This window comes from Apium graveolens, chromosome 2 (genome assembly GCF_009905375.1).
Source record: "Apium graveolens cultivar Ventura chromosome 2, ASM990537v1, whole genome shotgun sequence".
Lineage (NCBI taxonomy): Eukaryota > Viridiplantae > Streptophyta > Magnoliopsida > Apiales > Apiaceae > Apium > Apium graveolens.
In genome coordinates, this window is record NC_133648.1 from 219,836,350 (window position 1) to 219,859,488 (window position 23,139).

At 33.9% G+C, this 23,139-nt stretch overlaps 2 protein-coding genes across 2 annotated transcripts; one reads left to right on the plus strand and one right to left on the minus strand.

The window, feature by feature from the left end:
- Positions 1–8,091: 8,091 nt before the first annotated feature.
- Positions 8,092–8,906, plus strand: LOC141708121 (heme-binding-like protein At3g10130, chloroplastic). The gene has a single exon (XM_074511604.1). It carries the CDS (start codon positions 8,224–8,226, stop codon positions 8,776–8,778), a length of 555 nt encoding a protein of 184 aa, XP_074367705.1. The 5' UTR covers positions 8,092–8,223; the 3' UTR covers positions 8,779–8,906.
- LOC141708120 (nucleobase-ascorbate transporter 12) lies at positions 8,469–16,610 on the minus strand. The gene is made up of 10 exons (XM_074511603.1): positions 15,843–16,610; positions 15,211–15,308; positions 14,941–15,111; positions 14,080–14,180; positions 13,645–13,780; positions 13,411–13,461; positions 12,814–13,101; positions 11,802–12,036; positions 9,731–10,017; positions 8,469–9,582 (listed from the first exon to the last, which is right to left on the minus strand). The coding sequence occupies exons 1-10, from the start codon at positions 16,297–16,299 to the stop codon at positions 9,361–9,363; spliced, it is 2,046 nt and encodes a 681-aa protein (XP_074367704.1). The 5' UTR covers positions 16,300–16,610; the 3' UTR covers positions 8,469–9,360.
- Between the last annotated feature and the right edge of the window lie 6,529 nt (positions 16,611–23,139).

A 23,139-nucleotide genomic window follows, 5' to 3' on the forward strand; every position in this document is an offset into this window, starting at 1 on the left:
AGTATGTTAATTTGACACGAAAGGACAAAGAATAGGAAGTAGGGGACCTAGTGTTGTTAAAGGTATCCCCTTGGAAACCCTTGGAAAGGATTGATGAGGTTCGGAAAGAAAGGAAAGCTAAGTCTACAATTTGTTGGACCCTTGGGTATATAAAGACGTTTGGGAAGTTAGCATATGAGCTAGCCCTACCCCCGAACCTGTAGCAAGTTCATAACGTGTTCCACGTACCAATGTTAAGGAAGTGTAATTCGGATGCTAGACAAATAGGGGCATATGAGTGCATAGACATGCAACCAGACGTAACCTATATGGAGCAATCAGGAAGGGTATAGATTAAGAAGGAACGAGTGCTTAGGAGAAGGGTTATCAAACTAGTAAGAGTTTGATGGTAGAACCACAATGTGGGAAAATTGACTTGAGAGTTAGAAAGTGTAATACTAAGAAGGTATCCCTATTCATTTCTATCTGATTCCGGGACGGAATCCTTTTAAGGAGGGGAGACTGTAATAACCCCAATTTTTGGGAAATTTTGAAACCCTTATGAATAGTGTTTTTGCTGAATGAGAAAACTTTTCATGCCACACTATGTAGGGGTTCTGATATGGATATTCTGAGATTTTATTAGTACTTTATATGGGATATAAGTGTATGTAAAGATCGTCAGAATCCAAATCCGAACACTTTGATTTTCCCGGAAATACACTAGATACGGAGAGAATTGAGTATAAGGTAACAGGATAAAAAGGATTTAAATTAAAGGATTATAATAGAGGATCATAAAAAGGAATATAATGTATTGAGAAAGGTTAAGGGAACCTAAGTAATAAGATCCCGGGTATGATCCTTCAAACGATAAACGAGAACGAAAGTTAAGCGAACCGTATAACAGATCAGCGGTCATTAGGCAAACAATTAGGAAGTTAATCAAAGGGATTAGAGAGAGTGATGTCACCCAACCAATGAGAGGGGGACAAAGAGGGAAGGATGACATCACAACATGACCTAGGCATGACAAGGGAAGGAAGGAGATGTGGTGGCTTTTTAACCACACAAAATCAAGGGCAACAAGGTAATTAACTAAATCAAACACAAAACCAATCAACCAAGCCAAGCAAATCACTTTCATCAAAATCAAAAAAAAAAAGAAACCAAGGCATTGTTCTTCATGCTCTCGGCTTTTTACTATTGCAAATGGGCAAGAAATTCAAAACTCAAGATCCAAGCCTCCTAAATTGGTAAGATAATTCCCTAATCATCTTTATGCTTAGTTAGGGCTATATCATGAGTTTAAGCCATTAATTCCTTCTCAATCTTCTTCATTTAATCAAAGAAGAAGACAATGAATAGTGTTTTCAAGTTTTTAACTTGAAATTTTTCTTGATTTCCTTGAAGATCCAAGCATTCCTAAGACTTCTCAAGGCTTCTTAAGGCTTCCTAGCTCCTCCCACCACTTCGAGGAAGGTATATCATCTCCAAACCCTAGATTCCTATGTGTTATAAGATGATTTTGATTATTAGGGTGATATTGTAGCTTAGTGTTTGTGATTTAGAGTTTGGGATTGAAATGGTATTGAATCGGATTGGTAAATCTTGTTGTTTTGGTTAAAAGAATGTAGTATAGTTAAATTCAAGCTTAGGCATAAGTATGAATGTTAAAATTGAATTGGTTGGGGTTGTTATGATGTGGTAAGGATGGATGTTGGTTGTATGTTGGATTTGAGGTTGGTTTGTGGTTGGTTTTGAATGGTTTAAAATTGGGAAATCGCGTAAACATAGCCGTCGTAACGTCCGATTTTCTTTAGACTGTTTTTGTGCATAACATTAGGACCCGAGAACCCCCTGCTAGATTATGACCATTGCTATGTTTAGATAGCTCATGTTACGAGCTTCGTTTTGATATGTAGTTCGTTCGATTCCGATGCACGGTTTAGGAGAAACGACCGTTTCAAGTAACGGCGTTTCGCGAACGAAACTTTTCCCCTCGCCTTACTTTGAAACATAGGTTAAGGACCAAAAAGGGATAATTAATGTATGAAACATTTATGGTAAGTGTGTTAGGCAGTTGGTAAGACACTCGCGAAGGAATCGCCTTAAAACTCGTAAAGGTTAAATTATTAAAAATGGTGGAGCCGAGGGTACTCGAGTGACTTAAGAGAACCAGCGAGCGCAAAACGAGCGTTAGAGTCTGAGTTGGTTAGAGTATAGATTTACAAGTGACTTTGGTTTAATTCCAACTTACTTGTTGCTTATAGGTTACCAGACTCGTCCCGAGCCATTCGTAACCCCCGGTCGCTCAGGCAAGTTTTCTACCCGTTATAACTGTTGTTGTGATGAATATATGTATTTGCATTATCTTGCGATAGATGCATGTTGGTTAATTAGCAAATGTTGTTATATATTGAAGTATGCTTCTATGGTATATATATATATATGCATGCCTATTTCGTATTCTTTCCATATATAATTGTTGATAATACCTATGCTAGAGGATAGCGGTAATTTGCATATACCCTTAGTATAGGGACCCAAAGGTGGAAATATTTTCTAAAACCGGGAGTTGAGGATCCCGAGTAGATTTTGTATATATGGATATAAATATATATATATATATATACTTATATATATATATGGTCATAGTTTTCAAAGCTATTAATCGAATAAGGTTTATTCGATAACTTTAACTTTATTTTATTATTGAATATTATTTCGAATATTATTCGAAGGCGTATGACTCCTTTATATTAAATGAATATTATTTGAATATTCAATTGAGGATGTATGACTCCTTTTATTTTATTATCTGAATATTATTTGAATATTCATTCGAGGGCTTATGACTCAGTTTATATTATTTAATGAATATTTTTGAATATTCATTTGAGGATCTATGACTCCGATTATTTGCTGAGATATATTTTTTATTTTATTAAAGAATAAGGTGTAAATAATCAAACTTATTTTCGATTATTCAAATAAAGATAGTACTTTCATATAAGTATATCTTTGGTTATTTAATATTCGTTTCAAGTATAAGTTTTAAAACTTCTACTTCAATTATTTTTATAAAGATTATTCTTTATGGGAATATTATTTAAATAATAATATTCAGTCATTTTCTAAATATTCTGGGGACTGATTTACTTCATTAAATCAGCTTTACTCCAAACACTCTATAAAGTGTTTTCGAGTCTTCAAAATGATTTTTAAAAGTTAGAGCGGATCCCAAAACTCATTTTTATATTTAAGATCTTCCTTTTTAAGGGGATTTAAATACTCGCTCAAAACCTGAGGGATCCGGCTCTGTGGTGTGTTTTATATTCGCAACAAGGTTGCTGCTTTGATAAATGAATTGATTACTTACCCAACACTCGGGAAGTAAAATTCTTGGAACAAGTTAATCCATTAACAGGCATCGCCTGGGAAATATCGGTGAGTTCTCCTTTCCAACTAGATACGACTTCTTGGTGGAGCCGTATCAACAAGTTTCTACTTGGGGAAAGGGGGAACGAGCTTTACGTTTCAGAGTCATAGATTTCATCTGAACTAGGAGTGGCGTAAGTGGCCGAGTAGCGCCGGCCCAGCCTTATTATATTGGCCCAAATGGCCTGGAAGTTCCGCTAAGGCGGTCCATTCCTTAGGAGTTCAGTGTTCGGTTGACAAGTAAATCCGACAGGTTCTCCTCTACATGTAGAAAATGGTGGGGTTGCACTACTACGACTGATCATCGTAAGTGGTCTTCCTGGCGCGGCAAACTCCCGTAATGAGTTCATCATCCAATTGGATATTTCTGCAACACTACCCAGAGCACTTCGATAGAAAGGCTACGGTTGGGCGATTGTTGAGTGTTGGCAGGGTCAAGTTTTCAAAATGATGTTTGCATCAAATGAAGTATCTCATAACTTCATTTTACTTTGATGATATTTTAAAGGTTGAATCTATTCAAGTATTATCTTGTAGTCTCATCTATGTGATGAACTTTTAATCTAATTATAACTTGAACGGTGGTAGTTCAAGTAGTATTTGGAAAAGATATAAGTATATTGGAGTATCTTGTAACTTCATCTTTTAAACTTATATCTAGTAAATGATTGTCTTATATATGACAAAGATTTTCAGAAAAACGTTGAGACAAGGTTAGATATATGAGATCACCTTGCAACGATATTTTTTTTATACAGTTATACACTGGGACTTTGTGTATATTATGCATGGAAGAGGACTTCCAATATTTTGAAAAGTATATATGTATATATACTGAATATTTTGCGACTTCATCGCATTAAGATATCAAACTTGGTTCATTTCTTTTGACCAAGACTTTCTTGAGTATTATGAGTAGGCTCATATATTGTTAATCATTATACATATTATTTTGGTGGGCTTGCTGCTCACCCTTGCTTTATTCTTTCATCACACAACATCAGATAGATAAGATGAACAGGACCAAGCTCCCAATTCGCAAGCGGATAGGAAACGTTCCGCAGCTTTCTGGAAGCGTTGAGGCCGCTGTAACTGAGGTAGAAATTACCAATAGGCTAAATTTTTAACTAATAATGTACCAGACTTATGTATATTATGAATTGTAATAATGGCAAAGAAATGTAAAGTATCCAGAAAACCTTTTAAGGTGTAATGACATATAATTGTGGAATAAAACGACTTGTGTTATTTTTTTTGAGTATTCATCTCTGAGACTATAACTTGTGGTGTGTGTGTGTATATTGTGGGGTCACAGTAAAGAGTAGTTGATTGTTTAATAAGATTGGGTGTTGTTAAGGGAAGTGGAACTCGTGACAACCCAGATCCCCGACCCCGGATTTGGGGGTGTTACAATTTTACTGTGATTGACCATCAAGGCACTAGATCCATCTACTACATGTCCTTGGTTTGCCTTCAATGACTTTCTCTGCAGTATCTCAAGCTCGTATGTTTTCAAAATCCCTTATAGGACCTCCAATGTCATTCTGCTCAGGTCCCTTCCTTCTCTAATAGCAGATATTTTTTGTTCAAGATGGTCAGATTGGGTAAGCAAAAAATTTAGGTTAACCTCCTCAGCTTCATAAAATTTATCATGAAGTTGCAAGTCATTAATCAATTTGTTGAATCTTTCAAAAACTTCAGTAATTCCTTCTTTAGGTCTAGCCATGAATCCCTCATACTGAGACACTAGTATTCTCCTTTGATTTGACTTGACTTCCTCTGTACTCTCACACAAAATTTTAATCTTCTCCCAAATATATATAGTTGTGTCACAGTTGACAATGTTGTTGTACATTACATTATCAAGTGATTCAATCAGTATCAACTACAAGCCACTATTCAGAAAAACCTTTTCCTTTTCATGTTCTGTGTATGTTGCAGGGTCTTTAGGAGCAAAGTGAGATGGTATGACCATACCTCCATCAGTGGACTCGGGAACTCTTTCCATAGGGATGAAAGGTCGATTCTTGAGAATTTGAATATACATGAGATTGGTCATTCTTATAAACAACATCATCTTCTTTTCCACAGTGTGTAGTTGGTTTTGTCAAAGGCTGGTATCTTGATGTTACGTATCTTTTGAGCACTCATTCTTCCAAGATCTTTATATGTTTACTTTAAGATGTTGCTCTGATACCACTTGTTAGATATTGAATGTTATAAATGTAACACAGAGGGGGGTGAATGTGTTTCTGTATTTTTCTTGGATTTAAGCTTAACAGATTATGATTTGAACAAAGTAGTTTAGAAATATAGATATTATGTTTAACAGAATGAACACAAACACAATATATCAAAAATTCACTTAACTGTATTAATCAAGCTTTTCTTGCTATAAATCTGTGTTATTAAGAAATAAGAACTCAGCTACTTTCTTGAGAGAATACAAGAAATTTTAGATATGTTTGTTACTTGTGAACTAAGGACCTGTGCATGCTTTATACACTAGCAGCACAGGTTTACAAAACATGCACGAAAAGGTACTAAACCATTTTCTCTAAAGTAACCCTGTCTATTTCCTTTTCTGGTGTTAGCAAATCTGTGCAGAATCTTGCAGGTCTGTGACCACCCTTTGTCCAGTTAATCTTGGCCCTTGATCTTGTATTCTTCAAGCTGTTTTGTAGACGGTGAATGAATTGTTTGTTAACTGATAATCTTGAATCATGAACTTGTCTGTATTCTGAATTTAAGAGAGTGTATAGAGATCTCCTTTTTGGTTCTTTAGAGAAGTGACATCTCGATAACTAAAGAGACTTATCGATATGTCTGAGTTTTCGACTTATGTTAATGACTTATGGAGATGTCTGAGTTCTCGACATATGTTAATGACTTATCGAGATGTCCGAGTTCTCGACATGCGGAATTGACTTGTCGATATCTCCAGTTCTCTACATCTTCATTTGACTTGTCGATATCTCCAAGATCTCTACATGCATTTGACTTGTCGATATCTCTGAGCCTTCTTTATAAGGCATTTTGGACTTCTATACAAGTTATTTTGTACTTCTCGAATGACTTCGAATGACTTCTCGATATAACTTGATCTGTAACTTGTCGATATCTTGACTTAGAACATTTTTCCTATAACGACCTTATTCAACTAGAAGCTTCTACATCTTTTGTTTGTGGCATGATCATGACTTGATCTTTTTTAAGAGTTTATCCTGAGCTTGAGACTGTTCACAGAAAAATCCTGCAGTCTAATCTACTAACCATTTTAATAGACTTAAAAAATACATAATACAGATATAGATTATCATACAACTTAATCTTAGAGCTGTCAATTTGACTTAATCTTATTATAATATAGGATGCCTTGCACAACAAAGTACTCCAAGAAAATAAATGTATAAATGAAGTAAAAGTTGAAAATTGAAAAATGTAAAATAATTATAAATTAGTATCTCGAGGAAAATTACAAAATGTCCTAATAATTTTAAATATTTAAATAAGTCAAAAAATATTTATAAACAAAAAAATTATGATCACGATATGTAATAAAAATATTAATTTTTTTAGGCAAAAATTTAGGTTACTAGTCTTAATGATTTTATTAAAGTTAATAAAATGGAATTGTGAAGATTAAATTTTTGTTTAGGCATTTTTTATGCTGTATCATTTTTTAATTACTCATTTTTTTATGTAATTAAGTAATTTTAAATTATATATATTTAATGTTTACTGTTAAATGAAAAATTTAACTCAAAAATTAAATTAATTATATGTTATATATATATATAAATTTACATATGTTCACATATAAATTAGGTTTTATGTGATTGTTTTTTCTTATAGTTATTATATTTTATTGATTATGTATTTGTAATATTTTTCTCAAATCTTATTTATTTAGATTATGTTATAAAATAAAATACTTACAAATTTTTACTATTTTATGTATTTCAATAATTTATTTTTTATTGGAGCACAGTTCTTATATTTTGCACGGGGCACATAAAATTTCAAGCACAACTGGTTATTTTTTACTTTAATCAATTGAAACTTTTTGTATAAATCTCAGTCATAAAAATATATCATATTTCATTTGGGAACTCTTTTAAATCTTTTTTTTTAAAAAAAATGCTTGTGATTAATTTTATACATGTACTGCTTTTTTCCATTTATTACATACGGGGAAAAATTAATTATATTATATATAATTAGAGTAAAAGAGTTTTGGTGGTATGCTATGATTGTCATGAATAAAGTAGTTATAGTAAATTATTAGGGAAAAAATAAAGAAAAAACAAAGTTGAAAAAGTTGAAAAACAGTGTGACGTGCATAGGAGGATACATATGTTGATCTAAAATAATATGAAAAAAGGATATAAATATAATATGTAAATACTCAATATATTTCTAGATAATAAAACAATTTAGAAATAATAAGTAATAATAATTAAGAAAAATTGTTGAAAAAAAATTTATATTTACATATCAATAAAAGAAAAAAAGAATGAGCAAGATAGCTCAAGTGACCAAGAGTTTATCTGTCGTCCTAGACCCTGGGTTCGATCCTCGCTCACCCATAAAGCTATATAAGCTATATTTGTCAAAAAAAAAAAAAAAAAAGAATTAGGGGCGAGAACCGAGTCCACGTACGCCACAAATAGACGCCACATTACTGGCCACAAAATCATCCTCATCTACCGATTCTTAAACCCCAAGCAAGCAAGCAATCCACCACATTTACGCATATACACACAGAGACATACAAAGTAAGTTTCCTGAAATTAGAGAAAGATGGGCATGATATTCGGAAAAATCAGCGTAGAAACCCCGAAATACGAAGTAGTGAAAACAACAGGCAATTACGAAATCCGAAAATACCCGGGCTGCGTAGTAGCTCAAGTGACATACAAGCCATCCCAATTCAAAGGCAACAAAGACGGAGGATTCATGATCCTAGCCAACTACATAGGCGCCCTCCGAAACCCACAAAACAAAAAGGCCGAAACAATCGCCATGACCGCGCCTGTGGTGACAAAGAGTGGTGATGAAGAGAGTGTGATGGTGATGGAGTTTATATTGCCTGACAAGTACAAGAAAGCGGAGGAGGCACCGGAGCCTGTGGACGAGAGAGTGATGATAAGTGAAGAAAGGGAGAGAAAGTATGGGGTTGTCAAGTTTAGCGGGAGTGCGACGGAGAAAGTGGTGGAGGAGAAAGTGGGCAAGTTGAGGGAAGTGTTGGAGAGAGATGGGATTAAGGTTGTTGGAGAGTACATGTTGGGGAGGTTTAATCCACCTTGGACTTTGCCTATGTTTAAGACCAATGAGCTCATGATTCCTGTTGAGTAAACATAGACCCAACTGCTTCTTTCCATGTACAACGTACAACCAATTCTGCTATTCCATTCCACTTTTTTATTTTATTCAATCTATTATTTTGCTTATCACAACAACACTTTGCTCGTAGTTGACAAATTCTTTCTATCTTTGTTTTTTTGGGTGCGCTCATAATATGTTTATATTGTTTCCTGCAACACTTGCACGACTTGTATCATGGGAGCTCTTTTCACTTCCTTGGTGTTCCAAGTGGATTACTTGCAGAAAAGAGAAGATGAGAAATTAACACCTGGACATTACAAAAGTAGTAATTCACAAATACATACAGGATTACACATTTTTAACATTACAACACACACCCGAAAGTCCTCCAATGTACACAAATAACTCATCTCTACAAAACCTATCACCAAATAAGTAGCACCCCGTGTTAAGGTGAAAAGCGAAAAGTTTTACAAACTACAATTTCTTCATACCTGTACCGTGGAAACTCAACCTACAACCAAAATGCAAAAAGATGATTCCCGTAATTGGGCTGTTCATGAATTTAATAACTTTCTTTTGTAGCCTACAACAATCTTTCGTGCTAAGACCTCACACTCCAACCCATTTAACCCATCTGAATATCTTTCCAACTCTAAATGGCAACTCATAGTCTTTAGCAACAGCAGGCTCTGTTTTTGCAGCATCAGATTCTGACCAGACATAAACTCCACGTTCTTGTCGACTGCCCGGTACAGTGTTATCCAGGATGATTGCTACTAGGAATGCTATCACCATGTGAAGCGAGAGCAAAGTGTTTACAACATAATTAAGCTGCAAATGGAGAAAGTGGAGACTTACATGAATTGCAATACTAATCTTCATAGCTGGTCAGAAGTCATAATCTCTAAATTGACAACTTAAATATAGCAAAGATAAATTATCCAAAATAATTTAAAATAAAAACTGCAAAGACATATACCCCTCCAGATTTGGTGTGGACAGGACCATGAGAGGCCACAATGTATGGTTGAAAATAGATTGGAACAGACATGTTGCTATTTGGCGAGACACCATACTGCTGAAAGTAGGACGGAACTGAAAGGGAGAAAAACAAGGACACCCCAACAATTATGATGTTCCTGGAACTTCCAGCTTCACTGTAACGTAGATTGGACAAACCCAAAGCCGCAAGCATTGCCCACATAAAGCAAAGTACGGCAGCCACTATGACTTCAGGAATCGAAGCAATAAACCCTCCAACTTTACCTAAAGCAGTGCCAGATAATGTAATTCAATACAGTTGGCGACCAACATTTTTAGCATTGTACAGTACAAGTTGCGAAATGTATAATCGCAAGTTTCTCACAGATGGACAACATGGACATAATTCTTTATCAAATAAAAACCAATAGCAAGCAATGATGTCAGACTAGTCCTTTGATGTTTGTCAGTGTTGACAGTTTTTTTACTAAACAGTGTCAACATTTCTTAAATATAATAGATAAATTAAACCACAAGATAAACAAAGAATATAATTTATAACTTAAATCGAATAAGTGGCTGATAATTGATAAGTTAACAAGTCAAAAAAAAATTTATATTAAGATATAATTATCTTAATTTATATATTTTAAGTTTGAGTAACATTTTAAAAAATATTTTTTTAAAACTAAAATTGATAAATAAATGAAAAATAAAAAATAAGTTGAAAAAAAGTACGTCGTTACTAACATTCAACTTATCAGCTTATAAGTTGTAAATTCAGCTTATAAGTTGGGTCGACAAACACTCGTCAATAAGCTGTTACGGGCTTATAAGTCAATAAGTTGGCTTATAAGATTTGCCAAACAGGCCCATAGTATATCCATTGAAATTTGTGTCATTTTTAAAACCATTATTCAAGTGTCAATTTATTGAATCTGTATCACAATGCATTCTTGTCATATACATTTTCCTTAAAGTACATACCATAAATTCATTATTCTGTATTTGACAATATTCAGCAATCCTATCCCAAAAATTAGTTTCAGCAACCCTATCCCACAAATTAGTCCAACTCCAGTCTCATTATACAGATATTTTAGTAATAATACTCCTATGTTCCACATTAATCCTTGTATTTATAATTGTTATTGTTATTGTTGAATGAAAATTAAGCTTGGGATGTTTGTCATTTTTAAGCACAAAAAATGCTGAAACAGACTACCTTAAAATACGACTTGTCCTAACAATTGAAACTCTTGTAGAACAGAGGAAGGAAATCTTTTAACTTCTTTTCAGGCCATTCTACCAGGTTTGGCCCAATAATAAAAGATTATAACAAGCTGGACTTCATTAGATCCATCAGCTGACCTGAGAGCTACTCTTTTAATAATTGTATACTCATGCCCTTTGACTTTGTTAGCATAATTTTAGTTTCTAAAAGAGTACCTTACTGCCTAGTACCTACAAATATTTCTTGTTTTCAAGAACTCTATCTCAAATGTATATTTAAAGCTAAATGCCTAAATCTTGACCAATTCCAAGAATTCTTATGTGCAAGTACTGCATACCTTCTCTACAAAATCGTAAATTTGCTCTAAAAGTCGAATGGACAAGTAGATAGTAACCAAGGTAATATCAGAACAGGACTCTCTTGTAACAAATACAAATAAACAGGACTCTTAATGACAACAGAGTTCTTAACCATCCTATTTATTTGTATTTGAATGAAGGTTTACATAAAAAGAAACGTTTAGCTTGGAAAGGCGAGCTGAAACTCTCTTGTATTACAATCTACTAGAAGTGTATAAATAATTAAATATGTGTGTGCGTAAATACTTTATTAGAAGGGACTACGTGATAATTAAAATTGCATGTTTAAATTTATTTAAGCTGCTACTAACGAAACTTGAAGCTCACATTTACAAACTGCTCTCTGTAATGGTTTAAGGTAACACTTTATTAATAAATTAATGCACAACTGTAGGTAAAAGACAAATTTATGTCATGGTGAGCTTGTCTATGTGAAATTGTGAACAAAAAAAATAGCACTTGGTAAAAGGACATACCCACAAGAGACAAGAAAATCAGCACACATGCACCCAACTCAACCGCTCTGCGGCTTCCCATTTTTGTGACAGCAATAGTATGCACATTTTCGGTAAGAGATGTAGACCCAGTTCCAATGCCCCATAAACCAGCTAAGATGCTAGCAAGACCTTCAAGACCAATACCTCGACTTACAACACCTGGAGTTGGAGGTCTAGATGCTACCAACAGTGATGATGCATGATAAGACCCGACCTAAAATATTTAGGAAAGAATTGAGTGAATACTTGGTTCTTCATAATAGCACTACATAGCCACCAAGAGCTTTACATACTACTTTATAGCATTCTATCAAGGAATAAACATGCAAAAGACGACTGGCAATATCAAATCCCAATCAGCCATGAGCAGAGTAGCCAAAATGTGTGCATAGGTCGGGGAGACTGACCTTAGTGATTCGGATTCAAATAGACAAATGCTACACTTTACGCTTATGATATATAACAAACAATTAATAAATCAATGTCTATTAACAATTATATAGCAACATAACACAGCATATTTTGAGCAGTGCACAAACATAAGTGTTGCTTATAAGGAACAAGTGCTTCTATACAGAGAGTTGATGCATTACGAGAAATGTGACACCTACAGCTACAAAATCTTTTTGTGTAAAATAACAAAGTGCAAATATAGTATCATGGTCAACACCTGCTGAATTATCATTAAATTAATGCATTATCAAGGATTCACAGTCTGGTATTCTCTAAATATCACGGAAATCTTAAACCTAGGACACTAATTAATCAATCAAATCAGATCACCCATAACATTAGGTACTCGTAAAAAGCATAAAAACTCATCGAGTCATCTATATAGTAGAATAAACTAGAACAGTTCAAAAATGCACATGAAGTATTCTGGTGCTTACAAGCAAAAGCCTTACATGTAAAATTTTCTATCGATAGAAGTTGAAACCGCAGTAGTAAATGATCAAAATTACAAAATTTGTAGAGATGCAAAACAGCTTACTGAATCAACTGATGAAATTATGGACACCACACACATCACAAGAGCCATTTTCCAGCTGAAGATGGGAGTTCCCCATTGTAACGGATAAGGAACTCTAAACCAGGGAGAAGATGTTAATGCCTGAGAAGTATCAACTCGACAGTGCCTCATTCTAGAAATATGCTTTCTGCAATGGTCAGAAATTATATTTGAAGCTGGTACATTAACATCGCAACCTTTATAGCTATAAGCTCCTGCTTCTGTCAGTAAAAAAGCCGTAGTCCAAGTGATGGCAAGACTCAACGGTACCTGGAAATTAATAAATTTCACATGACTTTTTGCTACATACAGAAATGGTCTAAATTCATCCTCCCCCTCTTCCGGATAAAAGATAAATGTTGAATCTAGAAGCCAGGTGGTTACACAATCACAGCTATTTAATCAACAGCTTAAGTCAATAGTAAATATTAAAGTCCGAGGTATAGAAACTTGGTTACTGAAGTACACTATTAATTTGTAAAGTTCCTAAAAAGCTAATGAAACAGATTTTGATGTTCTAGCAGAAAATAAAAAATAGCCAAATGAAAAGTCAGATGCAATGTAAAATTATCAACTTACCGCATATATCAGAAATAGGCGATGACCAAAAACAGAAATCTTCCTGAGGTACTGCATTAAGTATGGTGTCAGAAGGCGCACAATTATGGTGTTGTGCCATGTTAAGACAGATATAAGCAGTAAGATAACTTTTATTATTTTGCCTAGACAAAAAACAGTTTTCACGAGAAATAAGCTTTACAAGAACACAAAAGATAACAATATTTAGATACAAAAAGAAAAATCAACACTTACAAGGGAAAAGATAATAACAACTAATATCTGCACTAAACCAATCTCAAGACATTTTCCCACTTGTGGGAATCCATAGCTGTAGAAAGAAAGTCCCACAGCAGCAATAGTTGGGGCAACAACCACTGGATTAATTAATCTGAAACGGAAAAGAGAATAATCGTCTAGGTGGCACGTTTGACATATCACATGTGTCCTAAATAAATTAAATATCTACATAGTACATGACAACAAGTCCTTTAATAAGTAGACCTATATAATAAAAGTGTCATTGTTGTTTTGTATTTGTGTGAATATTAGGTGCCAATTTGGATAAATGTATCGCAGCATTACATGCCTTTGAGTAATTGCGAAAGCAGAATACAAAAGTAAGAAAGTGTTGAACTTTAAATTTCTGCTATTCATTATTAACAAAGCTAATTCAAAATAGGTCACTACCTCAACAATAATGTCATCAATCCACTATATCCCAGTATGGTTTGAAAAGCTGAAGCAATTATTATTGCCCCCTGCAATTCTTTCATTATATGCTTGAAATTCTGCATTTGAGTAAATTTTTTGATCAAAGCAAAGAAATTCATTATGACAAGAATAATTTAAAAAATATGGCAAGATCTTCAATATCCAACAAAATAGCTAGTAAATTTATGCTAGTAACAACTAGTTTTAGTTCATAGAAAACTTAAATGAAATGAAAATTACAAGCACCCTTTCATTCTTCTAAAACTGAGCCAAAGACCATGCTTATCCATTCAAGAAGCTGCTTAAAAAACATGCATTTACTTCCTGGCTAAGACAGAATTTGCAACTGGTTAAACTCTAACCCGTTCTAGGTTTAAGACATCAAGAATACTAATAATATCGCAACTTAATTACTTAACTAATCAATCTAGTTCGCGGGAGTATGCTTGCATATGAACATGTATATTAACTTAACACACACACAAATATATATATATATATAAGAACTTTCAGATTTGAAATTCTATATAACACATTGATCAATCATTCATCATATTTTATTTTGCCTTTGAACTCTGAATATCCATGCAACAACCTCATGTACTCATGACTAGAACAGAATTTATAATATAAATTTGTAAATCAAGTAGCTTCCAAGTAAATAACAGTGATAAGATATTGTCCTGATACATACGAATCAATCTTAGAAGCATACATTTCCATGTAGAGTTTTTCAGATTTCTCAACACTATGCCCTCAAGATACTAACAATCACAGACTTACATTTGGTTTCTAAATATTCAAATTACAAAAAAAAAATAAGGTTAAAAAGCATACATTTCCATTCAGTCCCGCAAAATCAGGAGAGTTAATTATTGCAAGTGCTGGAGCAAGAAATACAAAAGATGGACCCTGTATCAAGGGCAGCCTTGAACCAAAGGATGTATGAAGAAGAGTTGTCATTCCAGATATGAAAAGCACTGTCGAAACCACCCTAGAAGTATCATCCTACACCCACTATATTCCATCAGGTCAAGTCATTTAACAAAATTCCAAAATTAATGATCTCCAATGAAAACTTAAAAGAATGTGGGTTATATTACTCACATGGGAACCACCCATTGCTGGAACTATGACAAGAGGGATGAGAATCAACGAACCCAATATTGAAAGATAATGTTGGAATCCATAAAAACCGATGGGCACTGAAATTCAAACAAACACATTTAAACCAGTCAATATCAATATTTCAGCATAGACTTCAACATACAAGCAATCAATTCACTTGAAACAATTACATGCGGGCCAATAGATAACTTCTCTGCAAACAAGTTCAAAAAAGTAATCGGAGATCAAATCGTTCTTGTATTCATAACTTCTGAGAGTTTGTACTTGATATAAGAACCACATAGTAAAAACAGGGGCTACAACTCTAAACAGCTGAAGTAGAGATTTTCCATAAGATCTGTGATATGCCATTATTCAATTAAGTGCCAACTATTTGGCCAAATACGAAGTACCAATTACACCTAAGTATTAACAATATACTCCCAATATCATATACCACCTAGTTAAAAACATTATCTTCTTAGCGCAAAAAGTCTAATAACACATCAGAATCAATCAATTATACACCATTAACATAAAAAACCACATCTTTACAAAACACACACACACACACTGCAATATAAACACAAATATATCAACAAACGTAAAGCAAGTAAAAAATAACAAATCACCTAATCCAGGTGTATCCCTAAGCTCATACTTCATATGAGAATGTCTGGAAACAAACTCATCATCCTCGACAGTTTGAGGCAACACAGCTTCATCAATCGTCAGAGTCCTCGCTGGAGGTACACTATTCCTCTTAGGGGGTGCCACTTCAGCTGGTGCGGCATCCGAGTCTCTTCGTTTCTTCAAAACCTGAGTTTTCTCCGATGGTACCGGGACATTATTAACTTCTGCACCACCATTAACTGAACGACCTACTTCGAGATCTACTTGCACCGGAGCGTTTTTAGGGTTGGGTGGGACTGGTAGCTGACCGGAATTACTAGAATTGGTTTCGCCGGAGAATTTGGGTTTGAAATTAGTGCGTTTTGCCCAGGATGACGCCGGCATTGCCTTGGTTTCCGGTACCGGAGGGAATGGACCGGGTCGGGGTCGCTTCGTCGGGTCGGAGCTCGCCGCCATTGACTTAAACTATAGCAGTAGAGTGAATGTGCGTGTGTGTTTATATGTAGAGAGAAAGGAGAGACGGAGGGGGAGAGAGAGAGAGAGATAGAGGGAGGGAGGAATGAGAGTAGATCTGAGTAGTTTGAGAGTGTAGATAGGTTCTAGAAGTTTGAATAATGTTGGATTTGGAGGAGATCTTGTGTTTTAGAGAGAAAAAGTGGCAAGTGTGTGTTTGTGTGTGAGAGAGAAGAGAGGAGAGTGAAGATAAACAGGAAGTGTGTGTGTTTGGTAGTGGTGGTGGTGCAATGAGACCTTGTTTTTGTCTTCTTGTTGCTGAATCTAAGGTGTTGTGTCCGAATGCGGTAAATCAGCTGCTATAACTTTAACTCCAATCATTTTACTCCATCTTTACCTATATGGTTTATGAATAATTTCAAGGTTTTTTCACCACCGAAAACGAATCCGAGTAACATGTCGTTGAAAAAATGAATCTTGCTCGTATCGTATAAAATTTTAACGAATATGAATTCTATTTTAGTATTTGAATACATTTTGAGTTGAATATTATCATAATATCATGTCATTATTTGTTCAGATTTGGATTCGAATAGCCGATCCAAATTCAAATACCCGGTTTGGATTCGTTCTGTCGAACTCAAATATGACCTATATAATATATAATTTATAATATTAAGTTATTCATGTAGTTGTTAATAGATAAACAATCAAGGAATTTTGAATTTAAGAAAATCAATTGGAAATATACAACTATCAAGATCTCAACAGAATTATTAATTACCTCAATTTTAATCAAAATTAGAGGGATACAATATCACTTATATCTTATTACCTCGATTAATACTTTCTATAGAGTGGATCAAGTAGCTCAAAAATTAGGTCAAATTTTAAGAATCAAGGCAATCGATTTTTCAATCGACTAGAAGTACGAGTTGTTAATATATATTTTCATTTTTTTCTTTTAGTATTACAGGCCTTTATAAAGATTATAATTATGGTCTATCAATATATACATTCTAATTTGCTCTTGAGTTATACACAACCGCTGAGGTATTTGATAATCATAGTTATTCATCTTTGTTCAATATGAGTAATGATTTTGTATCTTCTCCAATTTAAAATGGTAATTATTGTTAGTTTTCTTAGTTTATTTTTTTAATGTAAGTAGTTCGTATTAGTACCCAGATTCATAATTATACACATCTTTCTTTACGGTAATTATATTTATGGTTAATGTATTTTTAATGTTTTATTTATAGGCACTGTTAGCCAAAATCAGAACTATTCTGGTCAACTCAGGAAGCTCTTATAGCCAATGAAGCAATTCGAAAAAGGGACATTGATCAGAACTATTCTTGTTGTTCAAAATGTTGTAAAAAAAAGTCAGGAAAAAGAGGTCAACCTCAAAGGTATGGCTTGATTTTATCAAAAATGTACTAGAATATGGTGAAGTAAAAATTAAGTGCAACCATTGTGGTCTGAATATGGCACCTCAACCCAGTTGTTCACCAAGTCACCTAGCTAGACATTTAAATGTTTGCATGATAAGATTGGTTAAAATTTCTGGAACAAATTAGAAGGTGTTGTCTTTTCCTAGTGTTGATCCAGAATATAAGTTAAATAGTTTGACTTCTTTTAAACATGACAAAGAAAAGGTTAGAGAAATTTTGGCAAAAATTATAATCGTGCATGAGTACCCGTTTAGAATGGTTGAGCATCATTTCTTTGTTATGTACTCGAAGAGTTTGAACCCTAGGTTTAAACCAATGTCAAGAGTTACAATTTGGATTGATTGTATGAAAATATATGCACTTGAAAAAAAGAAATTAATGGCTTTTTTTTACTAGTATAAGAACAATTAGCCTTACATCTCACTTATGGATTTCAAACCAAATTGTGGGCTATATGACAATCACAACTCATTATGTTGATTCTGATTGGAAACTATAGAAAAGAGTAATTAATTTTTGTCATATATCGCCGCCTCTTACCGGTCTCATGATCAGTGATGCAATTTTTTCATGCCTAAATGCTTGGGGATTGAGAATAAAATATAAACAATTACTTTGGATAATGCATCTAGCAATGATTCTGCAGTTAGGCATTTGAAAGATTCATTTTCCTTGAAAGGTAATTTGTATTTTGGTGAAAATATTTTTCATGTTATATGTTGTGCGCACGTACTTAATTTGATTGTCCAGGATGGATTAGGCATGATGGGGGATATAATTGCTAATGTCAGAGATAGTGTGAAGTATTTAAAAAGTTTCCAAGCACTCTAAACATGTTTTATGGTTCTTCTTTTATGATAGCATTCACATTTTTCATTTTTTTAAGGCTTGCATTATTTGATTATTCTCTTCTGTTATTTCTGATTTGTCTTCATTTTCAGATTCTTCTATTAAATTTATTATTTTTTCACTAGAACTAACACTATTACTCGAAGTATCTGAATTACTTGTTATACTGTCAGTTATTTTTTTATTTTTCTTAATTTCTTCTATAATATTTCTAAAGGGTTAAGTATCACTTTGGTCACTGAACTGAGAGTAATATATAAAAAGGTTCATTCTAGTAATCGGGGTATCACTTGTACCACTATAATAGAGAGTAATGACACACCGTCAGAGTTGACCTGTTGATTTGACGGAAAACGTAACGTCTCTGCCGTGGAAGCATACGTGGACACACTCTCTCTCTCTCTCTTACCCCCTCTCTCTATATCGCTCTCCTTTTACCCAATTTCTGGCGGGTATTACCGACGTCGGCGAGCCCTTTTTCCGGCTAAACCTGCACAATTATGCTCGGTGTTCAGTCCAAACATCACAACCAACATCCCAACAAATCAATTAACATTACCACCCCTTCTAACGATGCCAAAATCTACGTTTTCGATCGGAAACTCCATTAAAAATAAAAAAAACTCGAACCTTTCCCAGCCAAACATCGATTGCACTCAACACGTTACCAAAATACATGATTTATATCATAAAAAATCTTAGAACATCTATTATCGGTTATTATCGATCATACAAACAGTAGTTCATGAAGAAGAATAGAAAATCGATTCAAAGTTCTCAAATAACCCTTGAACTCGACTTATACCATTTAGCAACAAAATGAACATATAAACATCATAAATAGATTGTAGACAACATACGGAAGCTATTCATGATTTTAAAAACATCAGAAAACCCCTAGAAATTAAAGTCCTAATTCAAGTCCATACCGACGAACAACGAAATTACAAAATATTTGACCTTATTCTGATCCCAATTTCATGTACCCTTCTTCATCTTCTATATATATGTATGTATAGTTTGTTTATTTTAATTATTAGATTAAGAATTTTTAGTGAGCTTCTTGAATGTGTTTTTTGGGTCTTTTATAGTTACTAATTGTTTATGTGGGGTTTGTTTGATAATTTAAAGTGTGTCCCTGTGTGTTTCGCTTCTATGACACAAATGTTACATTTTCCGTCAGGTCAACATGTCAACTCTGACGGTGTGTCATTACTCTCCACTGTAGTGGTACAAGTGATACCCCGATTATTAGAGTGAACCTTTTTATACATGTTTCTTAGTTGAGTGATCAAAGTGATACTTAACCCTATTTCTAAATTTCTTTTGATTTCTTCTATTTCGTGATGGTTCTCTTTTTTGTTCATTTTAGAAGCAGGCTACACATATTTATGAAATAGCTAGGCAGTGCTAGTTATTTAATATTAAGAAACTTACATTAGATGTCCCGACAAGATGAAATTCAACATATGCAATGCTAGTTTCAACTCTGTTATATAAAGATGTGTTTCCAAAGTATCATGCCATGGATTATTTGTTTCGTTCCATGTATTTTGAATAGGATTGGGAAAAAATAGTGAAAGTAATTCGATTTCTTGAAATTTTTCATGAGGCAACCACTATTTTTTCAGGTTATGAGTATCATACCTCGAACATTTTTCTTTCAGAGATTTGGAAAATCAAAGAGTTGTTACTCTCAACTTGTGTTGATGATGGCTATTGCATATGTTCTTAATCTACGATATAAGATGTATTTAAAGTCTTCATACTAAAATGAAAGTTTTACAAGAACACGGGTCTCTAGCCTGGACATACTACCATTTTATTTTTATTTTAATTAACAAGTATTTTTGTAGGATTTGTAACTATGTAAATTTATTATTAAAATTTATTCAAATACAATTTATATCCGTGTAAGCTTTTTAAATATTGTAATTTATTATTTGGGAATCGAGCTAGTATCATAAAGATTAAAAGTGATCGAATCCATAAGTGGTCGAATCAAAACGAGTAATTTGAGTATATTGATATGTTAGGCCCTTAATTAACTGTAGAGGGGGTTGAATACTGTTAATACAATCTAATCAAGAAAGCTTCAACATAATTAACGGTTTTTATATTAACTGATAAAAACTTATTACACATGTACTCTCTCGAAAGGATGAACAAGTATCCTTGAGAGCTGTTAGGTTATGCGAAAGATATAACAATGTCACAATGTTTATAACATGAACCTAATATGTGCTTTATATAGAGCACAACTACCAATGTATAAGGAATCATATTCTATTAACAATAAGGAAACCTATTAAATTACTTCTGAGATAAAGTCCTTCATCGCCTTGAGTTCATGTTTCTTTTTCCTCTTTGAAGATCAACTGATGTGACAAATACTGATTTCATTATCCGTTGATATCATCATCCGTTGAAATCATCATCCGTTGATATCCTATCATCCGTTGATATTTTATCATCCGTTTATGTCATCAGCATCCGTTGATATATAAGTTCTGATGTGAACTTTTGATAGTTTCTGTTTGATATCATCAATTGCTCCTAACAATCTCCCCCAACTTGTTCATTATGGAATTATGGACAAGTTCCAATTGATGATGTCAAAACTATCTAAATGTAGGAATCAAGTATGCATATTAAATCTTGCTTCAGTGAATATCAGACTTTAACTCTTCATCCTGAACTACTTCTTTAACTTGAGCAATGTCAGAGGTTAATTCCACTTCCTCAGCTCAAAATGCTTCCAGAAATCTTCCTTCTTTGACCATCTTGGATGATTTCTGCTTCAATTTAATTTTCTTCGGTATCAAGAGGTTGAACTACTTTATAGATTAAATCTATCAGAGTTTAAGATTTAGATTCCTTAGATACTAACTCCAGCTTTGGCTTTAGAATTTGAAATCCTTGACTTTTCTTCTATCTTCTCCTTTTGTTTAAGCTTCATGTCAGCAATTCCAATAGCTTGTGATCTGAGAGATCTTTCATCTTCTGCCTGACTGATTTCCCTTATAACTATACCTCTGGTTGGTCTGTTAGAAGGATCATCTTCATAAAGTACTTGTGAAACAATAGCAATATCAGCATTTGTTGTCTTCATAAAATTTTTAAAGTCTTCCTCTGTTTTCCTTAGCTGTTCAAGATCAACTCCCGGATTTTCTTTTGCAAATATTCTTCTACTCACCTCAGAATCAAATAATTGAATCTTTGGATCCTTGTAGAACAGAGTTGTCTTTCTTCCTTTGACTTTCAGAGTTTGAAGATATTAGCTTGCTTCAGCACCAGCTTCTTTCTCTAGAATACCTTGGTCTTCATCAGCAACAATTGTGACTTGTGAAGATTGTTGCATTTTAGTAGTCACATTCAATTCTTCAACTCTTCTTTCATTCCTCTTGCTTTCTCTTCCTTGTCTAGACTGAAATCTAGTGATTTCTTTTGATAAACCACTAACTCCAACTAGCTCGGCACCTCTTTTACTTTTGCTCTCCTTATGTTCCCCCTTATTACCTCCATCAGGATTTTCATCATCAGTACTTATCAATGACAGTTGTTTGTATTTAGATTTAACAATTTCTCCCCCTTTTTGGCATCATCACCAAGCAGTAGAGAAAGAATCAGCTCCATTGAATTCTGTACTTCTACAAGTTGATCAGACATTTGAGCTTGATGAGCTTCCAAACTAGCTTGACTGGCCTCAATTGCAATTTGTCTGGTAACTATTGGTGAAATTTGTTTCTGAATTTCCTGATGAGTAAGTAGCTTTGAAGCAATCAATGATTCTTTAATCTGATTGATTTGAGTAGTAGTTGCTTCATGAGCTGTGTGTAAGGATCTGACAGCCAAAGTTAATGTTTTTAGATGATTCAGCACATCGGGATTTGTAATCTTCTATTATGCTGTTTCCAGATGTTCAACCGCATGTGTTCTGGAAATAGGATATGTATTATCTTTCCAATAAGCATTCCAGAGATTATCAGAATAATCCTGCTTCTTCTTAGCATCTAACTCTTTCATTTTCTGTTGTCTTACATGCATATGCATATCTTCATGAAAGAAAAGGTCATCCTCAAGATCTAAGATAACATTAGATATATGAGTTTCTTTACCATTATTAGATTCTTCAATAGCAGCTGGATCTTGCACTAATTACTGAACTGTATCACCAGCTTCAGTATGTAGAATATAATGAAAAATTGGTGCATCATATGATCCAGTGGCTTCAGAAGCTTCCACACCTTCAGCAGTTATCTCCACATCTTCAAATATTATATATAAATGAATTGGAGCTCCAAGATTAACTTCCAGGAGCTCAGGTCCCGTAGAATACTGTGGTGATTCTGAAATGGGTGAATATTTATGAATGGACTATTGTACTACTACATCTTTAGCAACAACAGGGATTTCCTCTGGTGATGGAAAAGTAGAATGTATGGACTATTTTTCAACAAAAACAGGGTTTATCTCATGTGGTGGCATAGTAGAATGTATGGACTGCAAGAAAGTATCAGTACTTAGACTTGTAAGGAGA